This window comes from Schistocerca gregaria, chromosome 1, assembly GCF_023897955.1.
Source record: "Schistocerca gregaria isolate iqSchGreg1 chromosome 1, iqSchGreg1.2, whole genome shotgun sequence".
Taxonomy (NCBI): domain Eukaryota; kingdom Metazoa; phylum Arthropoda; class Insecta; order Orthoptera; family Acrididae; genus Schistocerca; species Schistocerca gregaria.
In genome coordinates, this window is record NC_064920.1 from 346,749,753 (window position 1) to 346,776,873 (window position 27,121).

General features: G+C 40.5%; 1 protein-coding gene across 5 annotated transcripts in view; it reads right to left on the minus strand.

The window, feature by feature from the left end:
- The window catches only part of LOC126344887 (probable E3 ubiquitin-protein ligase MGRN1), a 156,767-nt gene that overhangs the window by 42,070 nt on the left and 87,576 nt on the right, over positions 1 to 27,121 (minus strand). The window contains exon 13 of one of the 5 annotated variants that reach the window (XM_050002060.1): positions 26,363 to 26,442. The exons of 3 other annotated variants lie outside the window; for them this stretch is intronic. In XM_050002060.1, the coding sequence (XP_049858017.1) occupies positions 26,374 to 26,442 (69 nt within the window). In that variant the 3' untranslated portion in view covers positions 26,363 to 26,373. The remainder of the gene's footprint in view (positions 1 to 26,362; positions 26,443 to 27,121) is intronic. One more of the 5 variants, XM_050002059.1, reaches the window with a different exon arrangement.

The following is a 27,121-nucleotide window of genomic DNA, read 5'->3' on the forward strand; positions in this document are numbered from 1 at the left end:
AGAATTGTTGACTTGAGATTATTAATCAACAAACTGGTTGTGATTTTCGTTTAATATTCCACAACTCATTCAGGCAACTGCTAAGATAGACCCTATTTCCACATAAATAGTTAAACAACAAATAACACACTCTTTCTTAGCTCACAGATGACATAGAAAACTTTTAAAGGTTAAGTTGATAATGTAGCACAATTCAAAAATCCATATGCATAAAACAGACTGTTTTTATCATGGATGTTGATTATATATAATAAGAATCACATTAAAATGTCACAAGCTGTATACACGATCGGGACATTCGTGTCTGTGGCTTTAACAAGGAGGGAAAGTATTACAATTTCATGTGATTCACAAAACAATGCAATACAATAGATTGGAAAGGATGGAATGAATAATTTTGCAGACAGTTAAAGCAATAAAAAAAATGCTTAAAATTAAATTATTTATGAGAAATTATATAACTTTTTTGTATAGTTGAGACTAAATTCCACATATAAACAATGAGAATATCACGAGCTTAGAAATATTGTAATGGTTGTAGTTCCCAGTATTTGTAAAACAGTCCTTTTAACTCCCATCTGCTCTTGCACATAGCTATAATAGTTATCCTGCTTAAAGTAAATCGCAATAAATTTAACATAAAACAATGACTGAGTTGGCAAGCACCCAACACACATGCTGATGACAACAGGTTCAAAACTGCTCAGGCAAGAGGTTCTTTCTTAACAAATGGAAATCACTTATTTCAAGAAAAATACTATTTAGTTCTTTTATTTGGTAGTTAGTTCTTTCTTTTGAACAGCTTGTTACTGCGGGTATTTATTTTGCACTGCACGTTGTACAGACAAACAGTTAAGTGTTACATTAATACTTACCCAATTAAAAACTATCATTTATAAAAGCAGTATCAATCTCTCTTCATCCTCAAGCCCAATATTTCAGAGCAAAAAATATCAGCAATTAAATTACTATTTTATTATTATATTATCTGAAAAATTTTTACACACTGTAAACAACAGCACAAAACTGTAACTCCTAGGAAATTTTTTCCCATTCCAGGAACTGAAATGGCAGTGACTATGACTCAGGAATATCATGGCAGTTTAAAAATTGATTCATTTAAATGTTTCATGTATAACAGCATATTTAATCTGGTATCTTGCAAGTTTTTCAAGCTTTGATTGATGAAATCTAATTTGTAGTTAAAAATTGAAATTTTTTTTAAATAAAAAGAAGAAAAAATGTTAAATTCTCCCTGCAAAGCGCAGCCACGTTAACTAGATATTCTGTTTGTTTTATTTTAGGAATTGATTGCTGTATGGGTTCTACATATTCTACGTATGTGAACAGTAAACTTGGATTGGGATCTAAACCATAACCGTACATATCCTATGCAATATGAACCAAATAAACTCATTCACAAAGCTTTCAATGTGTCAACACATATTTTCTTCATTTCAGACTCCACAAATATGCTCTAACACTGCCTCTGGGAGTAATGATAGATGGACTGAAAACAGTGTGAGTTTAATTTGTATATGAAATCCTTAACTACTTTAGGGGTAAAGGTAACAACTCACTAGATAGTGAAGCACCTGCAGTATTTACATTCTGCCAGAAATTAAATACCATACTGAAATCTTACCACTAAGAATCTAATGGCTTACAAAAAGACTGAGCAGTGGAAACTCCAGGTTTGGAATTACAACAATATAAGGAAAAAAAATGGACTGCTACTCATTGTAAAGACAATATGTCAACTTGCAGACATGCACAATGAAGAGAAAGTTATGTATTTAGCTTTTGAAAACTGCCTTCTTCAGAAAAGGAAACACACACATTCATTCACACAAGCAAGCATGCCTCACCACACATATCTCCAGCAGTTCAGACCAGAATGCAAAAGTTACATTGAATGGAAGAAGCAATCTGGAGGAGGCAGGAAAGGGGAAGGGATAGCAGCTTACAGGATGTTGGAGAGAAAACTGCTGTCTTGCAGATAGTGCAGGTACTAGAAGAAGGTACGACCAGTCTGCCAAACGGCACAACATCAGGAGGCTGTGGGGCAGGGAGAGAGAGGAGTGAGGGGGGAGTGGAAAAGGAGAGGAGTGATGAAAGAGAAAGGTGGATGGGTGCATTAGTAGTGGCAGCACACAAAGTGGGTGAGGGAACGAGAATAGGGAGGCGATGATACAATAGAGAGGGCAGAAACTGTTGTTTGGAGAATGTGGGGATAGTAGATTATCGCAGGTTGAGGCCGGAATAATTTCAGAAGTGGATAACGTGTTTTCAGGATAACTTCCATCTTCACAATTGGAGGGGAGGATCCACATGGCTGAGGTTTTGAAACAGCCACTGAAATAAAGCACACTATGTGTAGCTCCATGTTGTTCCACAGGATGGTTTACTTTGCTCTTAACTGGAACATATCAACCACATTCTATATCAGGGCTTCGATTACCTATCATCAAGCCCTGAAATGAGGCACATCGCATCCAGGATCCTTCCCACCCCTCCAAAAGTGGAGTTTCATTGCCCACCCAACCTCCACAACATCCAGTCCATCCCTGTGCCACTCGTAATACAAATCCCTTTTCCAAATAGATTTTATCCCTGCAGCTCTGCTGCAATCATTGCACAGCTTTTTATATTGATATGAGTACCAATCAGCTATCCACCATGATCAACTGTCACTGTAAAACTGTAGACAAGAGCAAAGTAGACCACCCTGTGGCACAATATACAGCTGAGTAGCAAGCCAGATTTCAGTGGTTGCTTCAAAACCCAGGCCATCTGGATCTCCGCCACACACACAACACCAGCTTTTCTCAACTGCACATATGGGAGTTATCTGCACAACACATTCTCCACTCCTGAAATTATGCCTGCCTCAACCTATGGTAACCTACTGACCCCACACTCTAAACACAGTCTCCACTCCCTTGATCCTATCACCTCCTCCTATTCCCATCCCGTCACCTTCTTTGTGTACTGCCCTAACCAACGCAACTGCCCATATTACCTCTTCCCCACTCATCTCCTTTTCTGCTCCCCATTCCCAACCCATCCCTCCCCCAACCCTCTGCTCCACAGTGTCCCAATGCTGCCACTGCTGGCAGTCTGGTTATGGCTCCTTCTATCCTTTGTACACTCTGCCAAACAGTGCTCTTCTCTCTGCCCACCCATACCCTGCTATCATTTCCCCTTCTAAACTCCTCCAGAATGCTGCTTCCATACAACATGACAGCTGCATTCTGATCCGAGCTGCTAGAGATGTGTGTGGTGAGTTGTGCTTCCTTGTACGAATGAATGTGTGTGTGTGTGTGTGTGTGTGTGTGTGTGTGTGTGTGTGTGTGTGTGACCTTTCCTAAAGACGGGTTCCTCTTTTCGTTGCACCTGTCTGCAGGTCAACATGTCATCTTTATGGTGAGTAGCAATCTATATTTTTCCCTATATGTTATAAATGGATTGTAACATTATGCTTAGTCTCAAAATGATAACTTGGACATAACATTGAAGAAATCTGAGAAATTTTTGCAAAGCAAAATGTGTACAATCACATCATCTTCATCGTCATCATTTCAGCCTCATTGACGTGCAAGTCGCTGAAGTGGTGTCACCTCAATAGGCTTGCACTAGGCGATCAGGTCTACTCGCTGGGAGGCACTCGCCACATGACATTTCATTTCATCATGCACACTTGTGACATTATTTCATGACTCATGCAGTGTGTGTGGTGGCACAGTGGTTAAGGCACTGGACCTTCATTGAGAACGAATGGGATTCAATTACCCACTGGGCATCCAGATTTAGGTTTATCACAGTTTCTCTAAATCTCTAAATGCATGTCGAAATGGTTCCTTTGGAAAGCTAATTGGCAATTTCTTCTAATCCTTGTTTACACTAAGCTTGCCTCCCATCTCTAATATCAGCATCACTAAACGCTATCTTTCTTCCTGCTAATTTTACAATACCCACAAAAATGGTTTATGCAAAGAATTAATATATGTAAACATCTTACAAATAGCTCTGACAAGAGGAATTGATGTACTTTAGAATGACTGCCTGTGAGATCTATAACAATTTCTACATTATTATATGTAGCTGAAATATCGAAGGAGACTGTTAGAAGGAAGCTGTGCTGAATGAAAATGACAAAGGTGTTAGTTGCTGATATTACTTGATAATCATAAGTTCCCCTTCCTTTTTGAAGCCATTCTGGGTACTTGGCAGTATGTAACCGTACACCAGCTACCACTTCAGTTATCTTTTTAACGATCTGCTCCAGTTATATGTAGATCTAAAAATATACTCCATAAACCACATTGCAATGCATGGCATGGAATACACCAGTATTATCAATTGTTTTTGCTATTCCATTATGTATCGAGGGAGAGAACAACAACTCTGCCTATGTACTTGCCTTAATAGCCCTTACCATAAGATATTGATCCCTACACAAGGTATATTACTGTTGCAAAGTCTCCCTTCAATACATGTTCCCTAAATTTGAGCAACAGGTTTTGTGAGGACAATGCTGCCTTGCTTCTAAGGATTCCCACTGAAGTTCCTCACGCATTTCTGTTACACTTTCATGTGGGATATACAAGCCTAGCTGTGCAGCTCTGGATCCATTTGATAACTGTTGTCATGTATACTTGACAAGGACTCCAACCACTATACTAATACTTTAGAATTGGTCACACTAGCTTTTTTATGTACTACTTTTACAGACACATCATATTGCACTACATTTTCCCAGTACCCTTCCAACAAATCTAGGTCTCTTATTCACTTTTCCTAACACTGATTTTACATTAAGATTTTGTTTCATAATGTTCTTTATTATGTCCAAATACTTAAATGATTTACCCTGCGTAAGATGTACATCAGTAATCTGATAATACACTCCTGGAAATTGAAATAAGAACACCGTGAATTCATTGTCCCAGGAAGGGGAAACTTTATTGACACATTCCTGGGGTCAGATACATCACATGATCACACTGACAGAACCACAGGCACATAGACAACAGGCAACAGAGCATGCACAATGTCGGCACTAGTACAGTGTATATCCACCTTTCGCAGCAATGCAGGCTGCTATTCTCCCATGGAGACGATCGTAGAGATGCTGGATGTAGTCCTGTGCAACGGCTTGCCATGCCATTTCCACCTGGTGCCTCAGTTGGACCAGCGTTCGTGCTGGATGTGCAGACCGCGTGAGACGACGCTTCATCCAGTCCCAAACATGCTCAATGGGGGACAGATCCGGAGATCTTGCTGGTCAGGGTAGTTGACTTACACCTTCTAGAGCACGTTGGGTGGCACGGGCTACATGCGGAAGTGCATTGTCCTGTTGGAACAGCAAGTTCCCTTGCCGTTCTAGGAATGGTAGAACGATGGGTTCGATGATGGTTTGGATGTACCGTGCACTATTCAGTGTCCCCTCGACGATCACCAGAGGTGTACGGCCAGCTCCCCACACCATGATACCGGGTGTTGGCCCTGTGTGCCTTGGTCGTATGCAGTCCTGATTGTGGCGCTCACCTGCACGGCGCCAAACACGCATACGACCATCATTGGCACCAAGGCAGAAGCGACTCTCATCGCTGAAGACAACACGTCTCCATTCGTCCCTCCATTCACGCCTGTCGCGACACCACTGGAGGCGGGCTGCACGATGTTGGGGTGTGAGCGGAAGACGGCCTAACGGTGTGCGGGACCGTAGCCCAGCTTCATGGTCCTCGCCGATACCCCAGGAGCAACAGTGTCCCTAATTTGCTGGGAAGTGGCGGTGCGGTCCCCTACGGCACTGCGTAGGATCCTACGGTCTTGGCGTGCATCCGTGCATTGCTGTGGTCCGGTCCCAGGTCGACAGGCACGTGCACCTTCCGCTGACCACTGGCGACAACATCGATGTACTGTGGAGACCTCACACCCCACGTGTTGAGCAATTCAGCGGTACGTCCACCCGGCCTCCCGCATGCCCACTATACGCCCTCGCTCAAAGTCCGTCAACTGCACATACGGTTCACGTCCACACTGGCGCGGCATGCTACCAGTGTTAAAGACTGCGATGGAGCTCCGTATGCCACCTCAAACTGGCTGACACTGACGGCGGCGGTGCACAAATGCTGCGCAGCTAGCGCCATTCGACGGCCAACACCGTGGTTCCTGGTGTGTCCGCTGTGCCGTGCGTGTGATCATTGCTTGTACAGCCCTCTCACAGTGTCCGGAGCAAGTATGGTGTGTCTGACACACCGGTGACAATGTGTTCTTTTTTCCATTTCAAGGAGTGTATATTACTTCACTCAAAACATGTTGTGAGGAAATGAAAAAATTAGATGAGGAAGGAGTCAAAAATTTGACTGAGTTACATTTTATAACACTATGTTGTAATCCTGACGAGCGGCAGCAGCCATTTCAGTAGTTGCAGGGGCAACAGTCTGGTTGATTGACTGATCTGGCCTTGTAACACTAACCAAAACTGCCTTGCTGTGCTGGTACTGTGAACGGCTGAAAGCTGTGATTTTTCCCGAGAGCATGCATCTTAAATGATGATGGCATCCTCTTGGGTAAAATATACGGGAGGTAAAATAGTCCCCCATTCGGATCTCTGGGCGAGGGATACTTAGGAGGACATAGTTATCAGGAGAAAGAAAACTGGTGTTCTATGGATCGGAGTGTGGAATGTCAGATCCCTTAATCGGGCAGGTAGGCTAGAAAATTTAAAATGGGAAATGGATAGGTTAGAGTTAGATATAGTGGGAAATAGTGAAGTTCGGTGGCATGAGGAACAAGACTTCTGGTCAGGTGAATACAGGGTTATAAATACAAAATAATAATGAATAGGAATGCAGGTAAGCTACTACAAACAGCATAGTGAACGCATTATTGTGGCCAAGATAGATACGAGGCCCACGCCTACCACAGTAGTACAAGTTTATATGCCAACTAGCTCTGCAGGTGATGAAGAGATTGATGAAATGTATGATGAGATAAAAGAAATTATTCAGATAGTGAAGGGAGAAGAAAATTTAATAGTAATGGGTGACTGGAACTCGACAGTAGGAAAAGGAAGAGAGGAAAACGTAGTAGGTGAGTATGGAATGGGAGTAAGGAATGAAAAAGGAAGCCACCTTGTAGAATTTTGCACACAGCGTAACTTAATCATAGCTAACACTTGGTTCAAGAATCATAAAAGAAGGCTGTATACGTGGAAGAAGCCTGGAGATACTGGAAGGTCTCAGATAGATTATATAATGGTAAGACAGAGATTCATTAAGCAGGTTTTAAATTGTAAGACATTTTCAGGGGTAGATGTGGACTCTGACCGCAATCTACTAATTATGAACTGTAGATTAAAACTGAAGAAATTGCAAAAAGGTGGGAATTTGAGGAGACGGGACTTGAATAAACTGAAAGAACCAGAGGTTGTAGAGAGCTTCAGGGAGAGCATTAGGGAACAATTGACAAGAATGGGGGAAAGAAATACGGTAGAAGAAGAATGGGTAGCTTTGAAAGATGAAACAATTAAGGTAGTAGAGGATCAAGTAGGTTAAAAGTTAAGGGGTAGTAGAACTCCTTGGGTAACAGAAGATGTATTGAATTTAATTGATGAAGGGAGGAAACATAAAAATGTAGTAAATGAAGCACGCAAAAAGGAAAACAAACATCTCAAAAATGAGATCGACATAAAGTGCTAGATGGCTAAGCAGGGATGGCTAGAGGACAAATGTAAGAAAGTAGAGGCTCATCACTAGGGGTAAGATAGACACTGCCTACAGAAAATTACAGAGACCTTTGGAGAAAGAAGAACCACTTCCATTAATATCAGGAGCTCACATGGAAGCCCTGTTCTAAACAAAGAAGGGAAAGTAGAAAGGTGGAAGGAGTATATGTGTAAATTACCGAACTATCAGTCTAATAAGCCATGGATGCAAAATATTAACAGGAATTCTTTACAAATGAATGGAAAAACTGGTAGAAGCCAACCTCGAGGAAGATCAGTTTGGATTCTGTACAAATGTTGGAACATGTGAGGCAATACTGACCCTACGACTTATCTTGGAAAATAGATTAAAGAAAGACAAACTTACATTTCTAGTATTTGTAGACTTAGAGCAAGCTTTTGACAATGTCGACTGGAGTACTCTCTTTCAAATTCTGAAGGTGGCATGGGTAAAGTACAGAGAGCGAAAGGCTATTTACAATTTGTACAGAAACCAGATGGCGGTTATAAGAGTTGAGGGGCATGAAAGGGAAGCAGTGGTTGGGAAGGGAGTGAGACAGGGTTGTAGCCTATCCCCGATGTTATTCAATCTGTATATTGAGCAAGCAGTAAAGGAAACAAAAGAAAAATTCAGAGTAGGTATTAAAATCCATGGAGAAGGAATAAAAACTTGGAGGTTCGCCGATGACATTGAAATTCTGTCAGAGACAGCAAGGGACCTGAAGGAGCAGCTGAACGGAATGGACAGTGTCTTGAAAGGAGGATATAAGGTGAACATCAGCAAAAGCAAATCGAGGATAATGGAATGTAGTCGAATTAAATTGGGTGATGCTGCTGGAATTAGATTAGGCAATGAGACACTTAAAGTAGAAAACGAGTTTTGCTATTTGGGGAGGAAAATAACTGATGATGGTCGAAGTAGAGAGGATATAACATGTATACTGGCAATGACAAGGAAAGCATTTCTGAAGAAGAGAATTTTGTAAACATCGAGTATAGATTTACGTGTTAGGAAGTCGTTTCTGAAAGTATTTGTATGGAGTGCTGTCCCCAGGTGACCAGGCTGTATGGAACGAATTTTTGGTATGGAAAGGATGACAGCTGTCAAAAGTGCAGGTACTGTTGGTGGTTAATGGGTTTAATGTGGACAAAAGTGTGGACGGAGCCATGAGATGGGAGGAAGTCAACATCTAGGAAGGTGGCACATTGGGTTGAGGAGAACCAACTGAAGCAGATAGGAGAGAAGGTGTTGATGTTGTGAAGGGATGAAGATAGCATGTCTTGCTCCTGAGTCCAGATGATGAGGTTATTATCACTGAACCTGAACCACACTAGGGATTTTGCTTTTTGGAGCCTAAGAAAATATCCTCTAGATGGTCCACAAACAGGTTGGCACAGAAGTGTTGTATACCTTCCCTTCAAAGGAGAAGTAATTTTGGGTTAGGATAAAGTTAGTAAGGTGTTTGAGGAATGAGGTCGTGGGTTTGGAGTGTGAAGGACATTGGGAAAGGTAGTGTTCAATAACAGCAAGACCACGGGCATGAAGGATGTTGGTGTATAGGGAGGTGGCATCAACAGTTATGAGTAGGACTCCAGGATGTAAAGGAATGAGGATGGTGGAGAGTAGGAAGTGGTATCTTTTGATGTGGGAAGCTACATTACAGTCAATTGGTTGGAGGTATTGGTCAACAAGGGCCAACACAACAACCAGCCACAATGGGCATCTAGGACTGCACAGTTTGTGGATTTTGGGGAGCATGTAGAAGATTGTGTGGGGTGTCATGGGGGATGAGGGGAGAGGTTCTGGGAAGGACCTATGGCTTTAAATAGGGATTGGTGGATGTTTTGGACTTTTGGGATAGGATCACTCTGGCAGAGTTTGTAAGTGGAGGAGCCAGATAATTGGCAAAGGCTTTCTGCCAAATAGTCACTGTGATTCATAACAGTGGTGGAACCTTTGTCTGCCGATGGGTTGATTAGGTCAGGATTTGTTTCGAGGTTGTGTGTAGCTACTCTTTCTTCTGCTGAACAGTTGGTGTTCTGAGGAAGGGCCCTGGGGAAGGATGGTGAGGCTTCTGAAAGGTTGGTGTTCTAAGGAAGTGATCTTGGGAAGGATGTTGAGGCTAAGTTACAGGTAAGGAATTCCTGAAGGTGATCAGTGGGTGATTAGGTGGAAGGAGGGGGGGGATCATGATGGATTGAGGTATGAGCTGGGAGAGGTAGGGTTCAATGTTGGAATTAGATTGGTTTTGGTTGGATGGACTGGTGCCAAAGAAATGCTTCCAATGCAGGGATTGGGAGAAGGCGAACATGTCTTTGACAAGTCCAGTATTTTTAAATTTGGGTGTAGGGCTAAAGGTGAGGCCTTTGGATAGGGCTCAAACTTACATTAATTTTGAGCAATACTCATCTTGTATATTAGTGTAACGAAATATGCATCATGTTATAATGGGTCATTTGCCTCCACAGGTATCGAGCGTTAAGTTCAAAATGTAGACATTTATGTAGAGCATCACTCAACAAACGTGAAGCATTTTATTTTTTCCATAATGATGAATATTAGCTGATGCTACTGCTTATCACCCTGTAAAGGACATAATGTGGAATGAACACTTGCCTGTCTCCAGCTTCAATGCAGCCAACCATATCCTTGAACTTCAATTGCAGGAATATAATAAACTGAAAGAAGAATGTGAAGAAACACAATGGCAGAGTGGCCGCTGGTACTAAATCTGCAAACTGTGTCATGCAGAAGACTGTCATTTACTGACTGGACATGTGGTAAATGGCACCTTAAGTATGAAGAGACAGCAAGTTCACAGATTCCATGTACAAGTGTATGTGAAATTATTAAAAGAATGGAATGCCTTGTGACATTTGAGTTGTAGGAGTAAATGCATAAGTAGACATGGAACAAAACAAAGGGTATATTTAATGTTAATAATACATTCAGTTTATGTTGTTAAAAAACATTCCTGTCATATATCATCAATAATATTCTGAAAATAATGCTACTGGGGCATGTTAGCTGAACATCACTCACAGACAAAAGTTAAGTAACTTTGCTGAAATTGACCAGTAAGAAATAAACTGAGTACAGTTAGTGTTTTATTCTGTAACTTGATTATTTTGCCATGATCCAAATGCTACTGAAGTTTTCTCACTTGCGTTTGTTGCTGTATCTCCAAATATCATATATCAACATCTCTCATGAGGGTGAAAAGTCCAGTACCCTTAAAATAATCTCAAAATGCTATCTGTAGTTTTTCATGGGGCACTGCATACAGAGCAACTGTAAACAAGCTATTGAATCTATATATCTGTCTCAATGTTACAACTGCTTTGACTTAGTCATAGTCATGTGGCTGGTTAACATAAATAAATGATAGTGGTCTACTATAGAAGAATACAGCTCCTGTTGCTGTACACCCGTTTGTTGCCAGTAGAATACATTTTCTATGGTGTATGTAGTCTAGATTTTGGGGAGTTTCAGCAGCAAGTAATACAAATAAGTGTTGTTTAGTTCAGAAGGCATTCACATTAGCAAACCCACTCCTAGGTGTCTTTTTTTTCGCTCTCCCTCTGAAGCTCAGCATCTGGTCAGTCTTATTCTGCCATTAGTTCAGTTCACTGCTTAGGTAATAGATTAGAATGTGAAGATGTTTTACTGACTCATTTACAATGCAGCTGCAATTAAACTGTTTTGTGGCTGAGTTAAGTTCACTGGGTATATTTAATACTGTCTCTAAGAAAATGTTAACCAGAGCAGTGGCTACTGTACATATGAGGTTATCTTCAGTGGCAAAGTTCTGTTCTATTCAAGGTTAGTTTCCTTGTCCTCACTCAGAGAGAGATGAAAACATTTTAGCTTGCAGGAATGTCATTTTCAGTGCTGTATATAGGATGTTTCTGGAAAAACAATAGGCCTAAATATTTTAGGAGGTGGTAGTATTGAATAATTTGAATAAAACATTATATACCTGGTGAACATTAATAAAACTGACAAACTGCAGGAATGGATTACTGGCTGGAAATGGAGGAAAAAGATAATATGAACATGTGTCCAGAAATGCATCATTGCCACGGTAGATGATGCTGATGAATGAAAGTTCCTCTGACCATATGTGGTGTGTTCCATCTGTGTAGCAGACTGAGTGATTGACACAGTGTACTATAAGCAGTAGTATGGCCCAGTTTTCATGTTGGGAACAAGCTGAAATGCTGCCTATACATAGCCAAGCGGATAAAAACGGTAGAGAGGCAGCACGGCTACACCAAAACAAGTAACCTCAGATACCAACTGCATCAAACAACATTTCAAGCCCTTTTTGGTAATTTGTGTGTCATGGCTCCTTTCATACAAATGACTGTGCAAGGAGGCAGCGGACTGTGTGAACACCAGACTTGGAGGACTGAGTTCTGTCTCTAGACTATTTCCAACTGCTTGGCCCTATACGAACACCATCTCAGCTCATTTCAACATGAATAGCTGATCATTCTGCTGCTTACCATACGCTGCATCATCCACAGAGCCTGCAACACACAAGGAACACACCGTACGTAGTCAGAGGAACTTTCATTTGTCGTTGCCATCTACCATGGCTACAATGCATTTCTGGACATATGTTCATAGCACCTTTTTTTCCTCTTCGTTTACAGTTGGAATCTGTGCCTGATTTGTCAGTTTTATTAATGTTTACCTTGTATAGCATGCGTTCAATTTTTGCTGGTCATAAAGATAGAGTTGTTAGAATTTAACCCAAACAAATACACAAGGTGTTAAGTAAAGGCAAATGGTTAAGATCTGCAATGTTTTACATAAATTTCACTTCCTACTTCAAATCACTTTCGAATTATTTCTGAGACTGTCTTGGCATTCTTTTTTGAGGGCAGCACTATTCATAATCTATGTTATCAATATGTCTCTCGTGTTTACCTTTTCTTTATGGAATTTGCTTTCCACAGAGGCAAAAATCCAACCGAGCAGGTTCTGAGACCTGGGTGGCCATGAAAAGTGACCATTTTTCCCAACTCATCATTCATGGAAAGTTTGTGTTGCCTGAAACTACACTCCTGGAAATGGAAAAAGAACACATTGACACCGGTGTGTCAGACCCACCATACTTGCTCCGGACACTGCGAGAAGGCTGTACAAGCAATGATCACACACACGGCACAGCGGACACACCAGGAACCGCGGTGTTGGCCATCGAATGGCGCTAGCTGCGCAGCATTTGTGCACCGCCGCCGTCAGTGTCAGCCAGTTTGCCGTGGCATACGGAGCTCCATCGCAGTCTTTAACACTGGTAGCATGCCGCGCCAGCGTGGACGTGAACCGTATGTGCAGTTGACGGACTTTGAGCGAGGGCGTATAGTGGGCATGCGGGAGGCCGGGTGGACGTACCGCCGAATTGCTCAACACGTGGGGCGTGAGGTCTCCACAGTACATCGATGTTGTCGCCAGTGGTCGGCGGAAGGTGCATGTGCCCGTCGACCTGGGACCGGACCGAAGCGACGCACGGATGCACGCCAAGACCGTAGGATCCTACGCAGTGCCGTAGGGGACCGCACCGCCACTTCCCAACAAATTAGGGACACTGTTGCTCCTGGGGTATCGGCGAGGACCATTCGCAACCGTCTCCATGAAGCTGGGCTACGGTCCCGCACACCGTTAGGCCGTCTTCCGCTCACGCCCCAATATCGTGCAGCCCGCCTCCAGTGGTGTCGCGACAGGTGTGAATGGAGGGACGAATGGAGACGTGTCGTCTTCAGCGATGAGAGTCGCTTCTGCCTTGGTGCCAATGATGGTCGTATGCGTGTTTGGCGCCGTGCAGGTGAGCGCCACAATCAGGACTGCATACGATCGAGGCACACAGGGCCAATACCCGGCATCATGGTGTGGGGAGCAATCTCCTACACTGGCCGTACACCTCTGGTGATTGTCGAGGGGACACTGATAGTGCACGGTACATCCAAACCGTCATCGAACCCATCGTTCTACCATTCCTAGACCGGCAAGGGAACTTGCTGTTCCAACAGGACAATGCACGTCCGTATGTATCCCGTGCCACGCAACGTGCTCTAGAAGGTGTAAGTCAACTACCCTGACCAGCAAGATCTCCGGATCTGTCCCCCATTGAGCATGTTTGGGACTGGATGAAGCGTCGTCTCACGCGGTCTGCACATCCAGCACGAACGCTGGTCCAACTGAGGCACCAGGTGGAAATGGCATGGCAAGCCGTTCCACAGGACTACATCCAGCATCTCTACGATCGTCTCCATGGGAGAATAGCAGCCTGCATTGCTGCGAAAGGTGGATATACACTGTACTAGTGCCGACATTGTGCATGCTCTGTTGCCTGTGTCTATGTGCCTGTGGTTCTGTCAGTGTGATCATGTGATGTATCTGACCCCAGGAATGTGTCAATAAAGTTTCCCCTTCCTGGGACAATGAATTCACGGTGTTCTTATTTCAATTTCCAGGAGTGTAGAATCGGCAGGGTCCCATAATACTGGAAGAATATACCCATCCTTGCAGCCAAAGGAATCTATTCAAATAATGCTGGAGGCGTGTTTTTAAGAAAGTTTGGATAAAGGAGCACTGTAAGATGATGTGGCAACACAACAGCCCCAATCACCTAACTGTTCATCATATAACATCATGAATTTACAGAGCAGCATACTTGAAAATTTGTAGTCAAAAGGCATGTGGCTTTTCACTGACCACAAATGTGAGTTATGAGTGTCATTGGTACCATCAGGAGTGTAAATGGTTTCATCAGTAAACAGTATTATTGGGATTAGTTAGCCATTTGCAATTAACTAAGAACAAATAGCAGTTGCCTACCTTCTCCTTCTCCAAGCTCTATCCACTCTAAATGATAAGTGTAAAAGCTGTACATATGTAACGTCTGGCATATTCTTGTACACGGAAGACAGATGTGCATAGGAACTCTGCTTCTTTAAGGACTAATTCTAGCAACTGAATAATGTCTTGTACTTCATCCAATCTCTATTCATTTCCACATTGAGATGAAATATGACTGCTGGGCACCGCAATGGTCTTATGTAGTTTAGTGAAAAAAATGAGTAAACACTCCTGAATCTAGTACTCTGCAGTTAGAAAATTGGCTACCATATTCTCTATTATTAGCATCAGTGATCAGTGTTTCCACTGCACACAAACAGCATATTGGCATATCCAGAATTTGTTAAGTATGCGCAGTATGCCTAAATGATACAACAGAGTTAGTCAACAAATCAAAATAATAGTTGAAAAATTTAATAATGTAAACTCGAACATAACTTCACAACTTGAAGCACAAGACGAAAATGACAATCAATAGCAACTGGAGCACACGTGTGAAATGAAAACTCATCTCTGTGACCCATAAAAATTCAACACTAGTACTATGGAATGTATTGTTCAAAGTAATTCATACTACCACCTCCTAAAATATTAACTATTCCCACTGAAATACTCTGTATACGACACGTACAGATTGGTGCAAAAAGAATGCATGGATTTGACTTGCATAGTATTGATGATGGGAGTGGATTGTGCATCATCACATTTTCACTGTTGAACATTTCTTCAAAAGTAATGACTCTGTGATCACAGCTGAATGGCTTTAATGTGCATACATCAATGTTTAAGAAATTGTTCGATATTTGATTGCAAGACAATACTGTGTTTGGTTGCCTCTTTTTCCTCACAACTGGGTCATTCATGAAGTAGATGTTGCCTGGTCATTCTCACACAGTGTGAACGCAGAAAAATGTTGATGGAGTAAGAACATCTGTTCTTCAAAGTCCTCACCACTCCACTATGTGGTGTACCCCAACTCTGGGCTTGTCTTGTCATTCATTACAGTGGAACCCGAAGGATGAGTTACATTTTCATCCTTAGAAAATTACAATCATACAGACGCTTCACAGCCATGATTATGATGAACAGAGGTAATTTTGTGGGAGAATGCTTAATGTTCTTGCTGCTGATGACATGTTGATGATGAGCAATGAAGGGCACTTTCATTTAGACAGTTACGTGAACAAACAAAACTGTCACTGTTGGGCAGCAGACAATCCACAAGAAGTGCATCAAAAACTACTGCACAGTGCAAAAGTGACAAGTGTGGTGGGGAGTGTCCAAAATGGGAATCAGTGGGCTTACTTTTTTGAAGAAGGTGATGTTCATGTAACAGTGAACGCTGCATGTTATGTTGCAATGCTACGCAATTTTGAATTTCGTGTGGCCAAACTTGACACTTTGGGGATGAACATGGTAGAAGGAGCCACAGTCCACACAGCTAATGATTCCATTGCAATTGTTTGAGAAATGTTTCCCCAATATGACGTCTACTGGCCAGCACAATTGTCGATTTGTTTTGTCTTCTTATAGGATTACCTAAAAAGTAAAGTCTATTGCAACAAACCTCGTACATTCAATGACCTGAAAGTTGCAATATGTTACGAAATTGCTGATGTTTACATGACATGTTGATGGAAGTGATGGCGAACATGGATAGAAGAGTTATAAGGTGTACTTACGAAGAAGGCCGCTATCTGCTTGACATCTTTAAGACTTCAAGAAACATGATAATTCATAAATTGTATACATTACTAGTTGTAGTGATGTGAGTAAATTTTGTATGTGATCAAAATAGAGCCAATTACACAAGTTTGAAATCCACACATTCTTTCTGGACCACCCTGTATAAAGCAACCTTGGTGGACACTTTTTTGAAAATGACATTCTTATGTCAAATAAATGCTTTCCCTTTGCATGTTTCTTTTGATTTAGGCGTTCCTCGTCAGTAGGGGCACTTGGGGTCTTATGTTGCACTGTCCTCTAGACAGTTTATGAGTTTGGGTTTAGGTATCTTTGACATACCTTAGTTTTCAAAGTAATTTTAAATGTAATTGCTAGACTTGAACAGATCAAAGTTCTGTGTTTTGTGATCAGAGCTCAGTATCTAGCATATAGGTAGATGATACCTCCAACCTACCACTGGTACCCTCCCATCCTACAGAACCACTACCCCTTTCTGGAAGAGCTAAAATTTATTTGCACCCTTCACAAACTACGCACACCTGCCTCCTTTGTTCTCAAACACAATTTTTCTCAATGTCTAATTGAAAGTTGTTCAAAACCCTGTACATTGTTACATAATTCAACTTAGTCCTTGATCATAACTTCTTCAAATTTGAAAACTAGACGTACAAACAAGTAAGTTGGACAGCTATGGAAACCACTACAGGCCCTGTGCTGTGCCATTCTTTGTGGACTAAGAGGAAAAACATCCTTTATCGGCAATTGTGATTGCCGCATGTGGTCTCACATTGTTGTGGAGGATAATCATGCTGTCCACATCAAGAATCCCTCAGCACTTCTTCCTGATGGCAGTCCACAGATGTGACAGTGTGGAACGATAACTGTCTGCATTGATGGTTGCACCTAGTGGCATGAAGTCCACCGCAAGAAGTACATGCAATCCCACAGGACCATTAGCATCATTTTCCCAACAGAGGGCACTGAACAGAATTTTCTTGTCACAGGTGAACCCAGATGTTTCCACAGGACGCTCTCTGCTTTGATTTTGGTGTCAAATGCAGTATTCACGTCTCATCACCTGTAACAATACAGTCCAGAGAACTGTCACCCTCCCTCGTCATACTGCAGCAGTTGATTCAATGAAGCACTCTTTTGCTTGCTTTTCATCACATCATCCAAATTATTTAACACCCACTGACCGAAAGCTCGTGGTACCCTAAGGACCCATGAACGATGTCATAAACACTCCCAGATGAAATATCGAACGCCTAGGAAGTACCCCTGAGGTACATACACCAATTTGCTCTCACCATTGCATCTACGTGGGAAATGTTTTCATCTGTCAGTGACATACAAGACTTCTCAAAATTCTCATTATCATGCAAGTCTTCACAGCCTTTTATGAAATCACAACACCACCGCCTCACACTTCTCAAAGCGAGACATTTTCCCCCATGTGTGTGCTACATTTGCCTTTGGATTTCTATGGGTGTTTGTCCCTTGCTCCTGGGAAAGCTAATCAAACTTCATTGCTCATACATCATGGATGAGTGAAATAAAACTGTTATCTTCAACATCTGACAGCAGCACGGTGCCATGGAGCTACCAGCCAATAAGGCTCGTTGGTCCAAGAATGGTCCACCATTGGAAACAGATATGTTGACTTTACATTTACAATCATAATACAGCTAAAAAATAATGTGCAATGACTTCCTGATTTGCCCACATATCTTTTTGGTCTGGACTCACAATGTAGACTAACAGCTTCACTTCCTGCAAGAGTTAGGCTCTCTCTCTCAGTTGAAATGTACTGGGTCATTTTCCAGATACCAAACTACCTCCCTGACATTGGCCTCAAACTCAGTACAGCTCATATTTATACTTCTGCCTAATTAAAACCAAGCAAGAAGCACCAATATCACATAAACTATTCTTGGTGCACTTCTAGTGTCAATTCTCTATCAAAATTCAAGAGTTTCATGATGTCTTACATTGTCTTCATCATGAGAGCAGTTGACAATCAAAGAAGAAAAATGTTTCTTTACATGGATTTTTATAGAAAATTAATGTGACACATGCACCGAGAACAGTTTACACAACACATCAGTAGTGAAAAGGCTCCATGGCTGTATAAGCAACAATTTTCCACTCTGAAAATTGCCACACCCACAGCAAATGTTTCTTTCCCTCTCGGTTAAGTATCTATGGAAAATGAATTCGCTCCACACAGATTGATAACCTCCCCAAACTTACAACTATCTATAATATTGACCATCCAAAAAAAAATCATTATTAATAACCTCCTTACCTTAAACATCCTGGCAGTGGGGTTTCTATTTTCAAAAACAACTCCTGAAACGAGATTGTCCATCCTAAATTTTCTCCTGATACCACCCAGCATTAGATCCCATAATCTTGCTAACATTCCCTACATATTTGCTGAATTATATGAGATTTTCAGACCACTTCCTTGAAGTTTCTACACTCTCAAATATTCATGTAGTAAAATCTGCCTCATGCCTTCATCCACTACTACCTAATCCAGCCACACATCTGCCAAGATTTACAACATTAGAGGGAGAGTTCCATTTGTATCAACTCTTGGCTTTTACCAACTGAAATATTTATTGCAAAGCTTTCTATGTATGAATGAGCACCACTAAATAATAGAAAGTGTGAACAGAAATGGATAAACTGTTTTCATTTTTTTATTTATTTTATTTTATTTTTATTTTTTATTTTTATGGAATATCCACCACCTAGCTGCTGATTATGTTCTGCAGCACAGCTCACAAGACTTTAGTGCCTGCCACACCACAAGGTCTACTTGAATCTTTCTACATGGCACCAGCTTTTCTTAACTCCAGTGAACCGAAGCCCTCCACACTCATCTTATGTCAGCCTATCCTCTTTCGTTTTTTATCTCCACTGGTGTTACTTTTTATTTTTTGTTTTCCACTTTACGATATTATTCCACTTTTTAAAAAATGTTTAGGTACTACCATCCATCTCCCCCTTCTTCAATCTAGTACACCTTACTTGTTTAATTTCTCCACTTTTCATCTTTACTCCCCATACTATCTCATCCTTCTCTCACATTTAAACTGAATATGACACACTTCTTTCTGAAGTACTATGTTTTGACTTCTAACTACTTCCCGCCACCTTTCTCATTCCCATTTCAGACAAGATGTGTTCCTCTTAAGATGGCTTGAGTGACTTGCCATACTTCACTACCACTCCCAAAAATCTCATTCACTCCAAACTATTTGCACTCTCCAACTCTGAAGAACCCATATTTCCAATCATAGGACTATTGCATATTTTTTAGTCACTGTACTAGAAATAGTACTTCCTAAATGTGAAACTTTATTCACTGAAACAGACTTGCCTACAAACTTATAACATATAGAATCTACAAGTTGTTGCTACTAGTAATAGAATCTAAGCATATATCAGGTCTGGATAAAAACATTATGGCTTTCTCCTGCTTCTCTCTTGATTGATAGGCTGTAAAAGATGTTTCCACACGATTAACCACTATCTGGCTGCGTTCATCAGTAAGGACTGGATTAAAAAATAAATAAATAAATGCACAGATGAAGAAACCTTAAGTGGGAAACAGATTGTTTCATTAAAAGTCCATTTTAATGTTCTTATGTTGCATGCAGAAGCCACAGAAATTGAAAAACCAAACACTAATGGCAATGGAGGATACTACAGTTGCTCACTGTAAAAACAAGCACTCTTCCACCATTTCTTAATACTCCTCTTTAGCACTGAATTCTTTTGTGATGGTTGTGATGATGGTTGTGACCCACGATATGCAGACAGAGTTCAATGTGTGTATTATTTCCATAACAGGCTGTCCCAGAGATCTGTATAGAACAGAAAAATTTGAAGAGTTCGTGGAGTATTTAAACTCTATCCATCCAAACACAAAATTCATGATGAAACTGGAAAAAGATAGCCAGCTACCTTTCCTCAATGTGTTAGTTATGAAATCACCAGATGGATCTCTGAAAAACAGAGTATATTGGAATCCCACACACACACACTGATCTCTCTCTGTATGCTTTGGGCCATCATCATCCATCATAAAGGAATCTGATGCTAAAGATTTTGATCTGCAGACTTACAGACAGGGAGAGATTTGCAAAGAATTACAACACCTGCGAATAGTGTTTCAACGGAATGGGTATTCACGTCATCAAATTGAGCTGATTTTGCAGTCAAAATTAAGAACACCTAGAAAAGTGGCTGAGACTAAGACACAGGAAAAGAAGACAAGAATCAGTTATCTACCATAAACTGGTCCACTACCGAGGAAGATTGGTTGACTCATATGGAAACATGGTATCCATTGTATTTTATTCCTGTTTACTGAAATAAAAGCTCTCTTTGTAATTTTAAAGATAATGTAGGCCTCTGAAAGCCAGTTGTGTACCGCATTCCATGCAAATTTGGGAGTCTCACATGGGCAGACCATTAGAACAGTCGAAGACAGGTGCAAGGAACATCAGCGACAAACCCGATTAAAAGAATGAAGAACGAAGTAATCAGTTGTCGCAAAGCACTGCCTCAAATATAATCATGAAATGAAATACGACAACATCAGTATCATAGTGAAAATGTCAGGTTTCTGGACAGCATAATTAAGGAGTCTATTGAAATAAATATGTTGGAAAACCAAACGACTAGGGGTACAGGTGTCTATTTAAATACGGCTTGTGGTCCAGCACACACCTGAGTTGGAAAGTGTTGAAGAGTGTGTGCTTCACAGAATATCAGTGCCAGTTTTGAAAAACAAGAGAGCTAAATGGCTGTAATGGGAGTTGAGGGTAAAACTCATCTATCAATAGTAGTGTAAGACCAACAGTAGTTCAGTATGGTTAAGAGTTCAGGCAACAGGTGCAAATAACAACATAACTCATAGCACCTTAGTAAGACGAGGGGATCAGTGTCCTAATATTGGGCATAAAACAGAAGCAATAATGCCAGTTTGGTGGCAGCTAATATTTATAAAGCACCAGTTAAATACAATTTATTTGGGTATTATATATGAGCTTCCAAGTAGAAGTTAGTTAATTATTTAGTGATTTCCATATGTTTTCGTGGTTTATGCCTACATTTATCATGTGTATGTGTGTCTGTACTGTACAGTTCACAGTCTTCAGTATGGATAGGGAATGTGAATGCTGCATTTGGATGCAAGCTAGGGTGGAGACTCTTGGTTTACAGCTTTAGACGATGCTGGCTTCAGTCAGGCTGCTGCCAATGGGCACCACTGAGGGGAGCCAGACATGAGTATCCAAGGGATGTCCAATAGGTCCCACACATTTTCCGAACAGTCAGCTATTGTCATCAGCCTGGTTACAGTCCACATTGAGGTTGATGCCTCACCTGTGGTCAAATGCAGGGTCATTTCAAGGTATGACAGGTAACAAAAGACTTTATGGGGTCCAATCAAAAAGCTCTCCTGGTTTGTTTGACAAACAAGTTTCAGGCAGTAGCTGTGGCTGATAAATATCCTCAGCCAGTTGCAGTTGCTTCTCCTGTTTCCAAGGAAGTCTCTTCACCTGCAAAGTCTGGGCATTCACAGAGTGTGAGATTATTGGTAGTTGGGGCTTCAATGTTATGCACATGCTGTAGTTCCGAAGGTGTATGGCTACCAATGAGGAAAGAAATTCAGTGGGAACTCAGTACACACACCAGGAGAAGAGGAGTGTTTCATGCTAGATGTGTAATTGGTCTCTCCTGAGACCATGAAGAGCACGGGATGCAGCCAACTGAGGGTGGTGGTGGCTTATGTCAGTATTCCTGATGTGTGTTGCTTCTGGATCACTTTACACAGCCAGTGTTGCTTGCAAGATGAAGGTGAAGCTCACCATCTGTAGCATCATTGAGAGGACCAAATGTGGATCACTGGTATAGAGCTAAGTGGAGGGTTTGAATCTGTAGCTCAGACAGTTCTGTGACCATGTAGGCTGTATTTCTTAACTTTTGTCATAGGGTGCAGAAGAGTAGGGATCTGCTTAATAGGGTTGGTGACCATTACACAAAAGAAGTGGTTACACAGGTAATGGGACCTGAGTGGAGTGGAGTGGACAGCTTTTTTAGGTTAGAGGGAATCAGAAAAGTACAAACAGGGGTTCGAAGGGAGCAGGTAACACACAGGACAAGGGCAGATCTAGGAAACACATGGAGATAAATTAAGCTGAAGTTTTTACATAGAACCTGACAGTGTCAGAAAGGTCAGAATAAATTCAGTTGGTGGTGGTGAGTTTTTCGCTATGAGAAGCAGTTTATCTTGTAGTTTGATTGAAGTAGATAGTTGCTACAATTTAGTAAGGGTGGAGGTTACACTTGACAATTAATTCCATTTAACGATCCCTCGACTCAATAATATGGTTGCTGAAGGGTTCAAGGGAAACTGCAGTCCCCCCGCCGCCCCACAAATAGGTACCCACCTCATAAAATTAATAAAATTATAGTGGGTGTGGATTCAATCTACCCTTGATATGTTTGCAAAAATACATGTTTAAAGCAGGTAGTGAGCACAAAACATCGCCTGAACTTGTACTAAATGCTTTCTATGAAAACTATTTTGAGCAATTAGCTAAGGAGCCCACACACAGTGTAAACAGTTGTGCTAAACTAGAATGCTTAGCCTAAAACGGTCCTGAGTGCTGTGATGGATATGTGACCACAAGGTCGTTGCAGCATGGCTGAATACCATAAAATCCAAATATATCAAAAGCAATAGTTTTCTTTTGGGTGTTCAGTCTAGCTGGTTCCATTTTTCAAAACTCAGCTGAATACCTGAAAGCACAATATTAATCACGCAGAGAATACCTGATGGATGACATCAAAAATAAATGTAAAATATATCCATTTAAGAAAGACCATAAAAATTTTCTTGTTGCCTTTCTAAGGGACAGACTCCACTCCTACCAAATTAATTATGTGAGCTCTGGCCAAATGTGACTCAAATTGAACGAGAAAGTATCGATTGTGATTGAAAGAGTTGTACCAAGTAAATTAATACGAGATGGAACAGATCCCCCATAGTACACAGGACACTGTTGAAGAAAGAGCAAATAAAGCATGCCAGATTTAAAGGAAAGAGAAATCTCCAAAAGTAGAAATGTTTTAAGCTAAAAATAAAGCATCGACTTCAATGTGAGATGATTTTAATGGTTTCTGCAATGAAACTCTGACTCAAAATCTGGTGGAAAATCCAAAGAGATTCTAATCGTATGTGAAATATACCAGTGACAAGACACAATCAATACCTTCTCTGAACATAGCAGTCATAATGTTATTGGCAAAAATGCAACTAAAAGGAAGTTACTGAACACGACTTACTGAAATTTCTTCACCAAAGAAGATGCAGTAAATATTCCAGAATTTGAACTAAGAACAGCTGTCAACACGAGTAATTGATTTAGCAAAGCAACATAAATCCCTTAATAAAGGCCTTCAGTATAGTTTGTAAATCAGTCAGGTTCCTTTCAGAGGATGCTGTTACAATAACTCCATACTTAGCAAATCATATTAACCAATCACTTGAGGGCAGATTTGTATCTAAAGACTGGGAGATTGTAGAGGTCACACCGATAGACAAGAAAGAAAGCAAAATTAGTCCATTGAATTATAGACCCATATCACTGACATCGGTTTGCAGTAGAGTGTTGGAATACATACTGTGTTTAAACATTACGAAATACCTTGAAGTAAACGATCTTGCCACACAGCAAACATGGAGATAGAAAATATCATTCTTGTGAAACGCAACTGGCTTTTTTTGTTCACACAAAGTAATGAGTATATGATCTGAGGCTTTCCAGGTGTATGCTCTGCTTCTAAAGCAGAAAAGTTATTTGCTAAAATATTGTGGACATTCAACAATTTGATCCAGCAGTACACTTGAGAACCTTGGAAGAAGTAATGAGTGCAATTAACATGAAATCTCAAGTAGATTCCATACTTATAGATTTCCAGAAGTATTTTGATACCATTCTTCACATGCGTATTCTGATCAAATTGTGTTCCTATGGAGTATTTCCTCAGTTGTGCGACTGTATTCATGATTTCCTTTCAGAAAGGTCCCAATTCATAGTAAGAGTGAAACAGAAGTGATGGCCGAGGTCCCCCAAGGAAGTCTTATAGTCCCACTGCTGTTCTTAATCTATTCAAACAATTTAGGAGATTATCGAGAAGCCCTCTTAGATTGTCTGCAGATGATGCTGTCATTTAATACCTAGTAAACTCATCAGAATATCAATATGATAACAAACTAATATCTAAATGGTGCAAGAAGTGGCAATTGGCCTAGAACAATAAAATGTGTGAGGTCCTCCACATGCTTACTAAAAATAATTCTTTTAAATTTTGGTTACCCTGTAAATCACACAAATTTAAAGGTATTCAATGCACCTAAATAACTGTGGATTACACTTACAAACAACTTTTATTGGAACCATCACACAGAAAATGTTAAGGGGAAGAGGAATCAACAACTGCCTTTTATTGGCAGAACAGTTAGAAGATGCAACAAATCTAGTGAAGAGGCTGCCAACACAATATTTGTCCATCCACTTCTGGAATATAGCTGTGCAGTATGTGGTTCTTCCCAGATAGAATTGACGAAAGACACTGAAAAAGTTCAAAGAAGGGCAGCTTGTTTTGCGTTATTATGAAATAGGGGACAGAGCATCACGGACATGACAAGAGAGTTTCACTGCAGTGAGATCTGCACAAAATTTTGTTCACCAACTTCATCCTAAAAATGCCAAAATATTTTGCTGACTCATATTACACAGGAAGACATGACCATAGTGATAAAATAAGAGAAAGCAGAGCTTGCATGGAAAGATTTAGACATTCATTTTCCCCATGTGGGGTTTGAGAGTGATATGGTCAAGAAATGGTCTTAAAGTGATTATAAGAACCCTCTGACAAGCACTTAAATGTGAACTGCAGAGTAGTCATGCAGATGTAAATGCAGAATACCTGGAAGTGCACCTTTAATTACGTGTGTCAAAAAAATTGAGAGATCACAAAATTATTTCATTTTTGTCTACTCTTGGTTTTTGAAACTGATAACAAAGAAAATTTATAACACAATGGTTCCAAAGAGTATTATTATACATGATACTTAATCCTAGTATGAAAGTAATGTATTTTACGATACACTGAATTATGTTGAGACACATGAGTATTTGAACTGCTCTGCAGCATTAATAAGATTAGCCCCACCAACAAGACAGTAAGAACAACAGATACTTTTTCATATTTATTTGTTCTCCTTCTGTCTGCACCCTTCTGTCCCCTTCTCACACCTTACTGTTTTCTTCACTTTCATAATGTTTCTCATTTGCGCCACAGCATGAAATCATGCATATGCAAACAAGTGACAAACTAGCCAAAAACAACTCAAACATTTCAAATAGCATATTACACACACCCAGATATATGTAGCTCATGCTTTCAAATGTCAGCCAGAATGAAGTCCAAGGGAATGGATATGATGCAACAGTGCAAGATATTGTAGTGGATCCAGTGTCTACATTTCATGAACTTTAAGAAGTAACACAGAAACAAGTTTATGCTGTTGATAGATCGAAATGCAAAAATTGATCCAAAGAAACAACATCTTGAACTACACAATAACATATTTCAGCTGAATATCAGTCATTAAATTAAAAAAAAAAAATCATCTGGTAATAAAAGAGTAGTGTGGATCCACTACATTTTTAGGAAAAATAAGGAACTGTAATTCATTACTATGTATATGTGTTAGCTTTCCAGAATGACATGATTGGGGATGGATTGCATCAGTCTGTGACAGAAAAGGAAACAAAAACACAGCTGTGAAAAACAAGATACACACACACACCATGCTGTAAGCAACATATCAGTTTACATTCAGGACATATTTTGAGGTTCAGCATTAAAATGAGGAGCACACAGAAATATTTCACTGGGAAAGCATGTGTGCATCAACATACAGGAAAACAAACATTAGGAGGAATAAAATAATCATTAATCAAGCAGAAATCTGCACATACTTCTCACCCTGTTAACAACTGACATTTGGCAGGTTCGTCTCAGGCCAGTAGTCTGATGACCCTGCACTGAATAAGTGTACCTAGAAGTTTTAATGATGGTTGTTAGGTGGTCCACAGCAATACTAAATAATATGAGTAGAAGTGATTGGCTGTTTGTGTCTGAACATGGATGTATTTCACCAACTGTGAAAAACCAGCAGTGGACTGTACCAATATTTACAAATTTTATCATATAGTAAAAATAGGTATTTCACCAACTATGAAAAACCATAAGAGAACATCACCAATTTTATAAATCTTATCGTATGGTAAAAAAAGTTAGTTTTTATGTATGAAGATAAAGTTTTCTTCACATGCAAATGTCTTCCTAATCGTACATTAAATAGGGTTAGTAACGATAGCTTTCCCTCTACAGTTTGCCACTGTAAAATCTTCTCACAAGAAGTATTAACAATATACATGGAATAACTGAAAATCCTAAGAACTATACAGATACTGGTTTGAACAAAGACAAACCCTCATCATATGGAGAAAATGTTGAGAAATAGATATCAACATAAACACAAATCCAAACAGTGTAGCTAAACTTTTAAACAGCTGCAACTACCCACACCTGCACCACTGGCAAGACATCTATGTTCTCTTTGCTATCCCTCACCCCCCTCAACTTTGCTGTTCTTGTCCTTCAGTTCTTCCATGTTTATCAAGGCAGTACAAGACAACAACCCATACCAATTAATACAAGTCTTTTCATAGTGT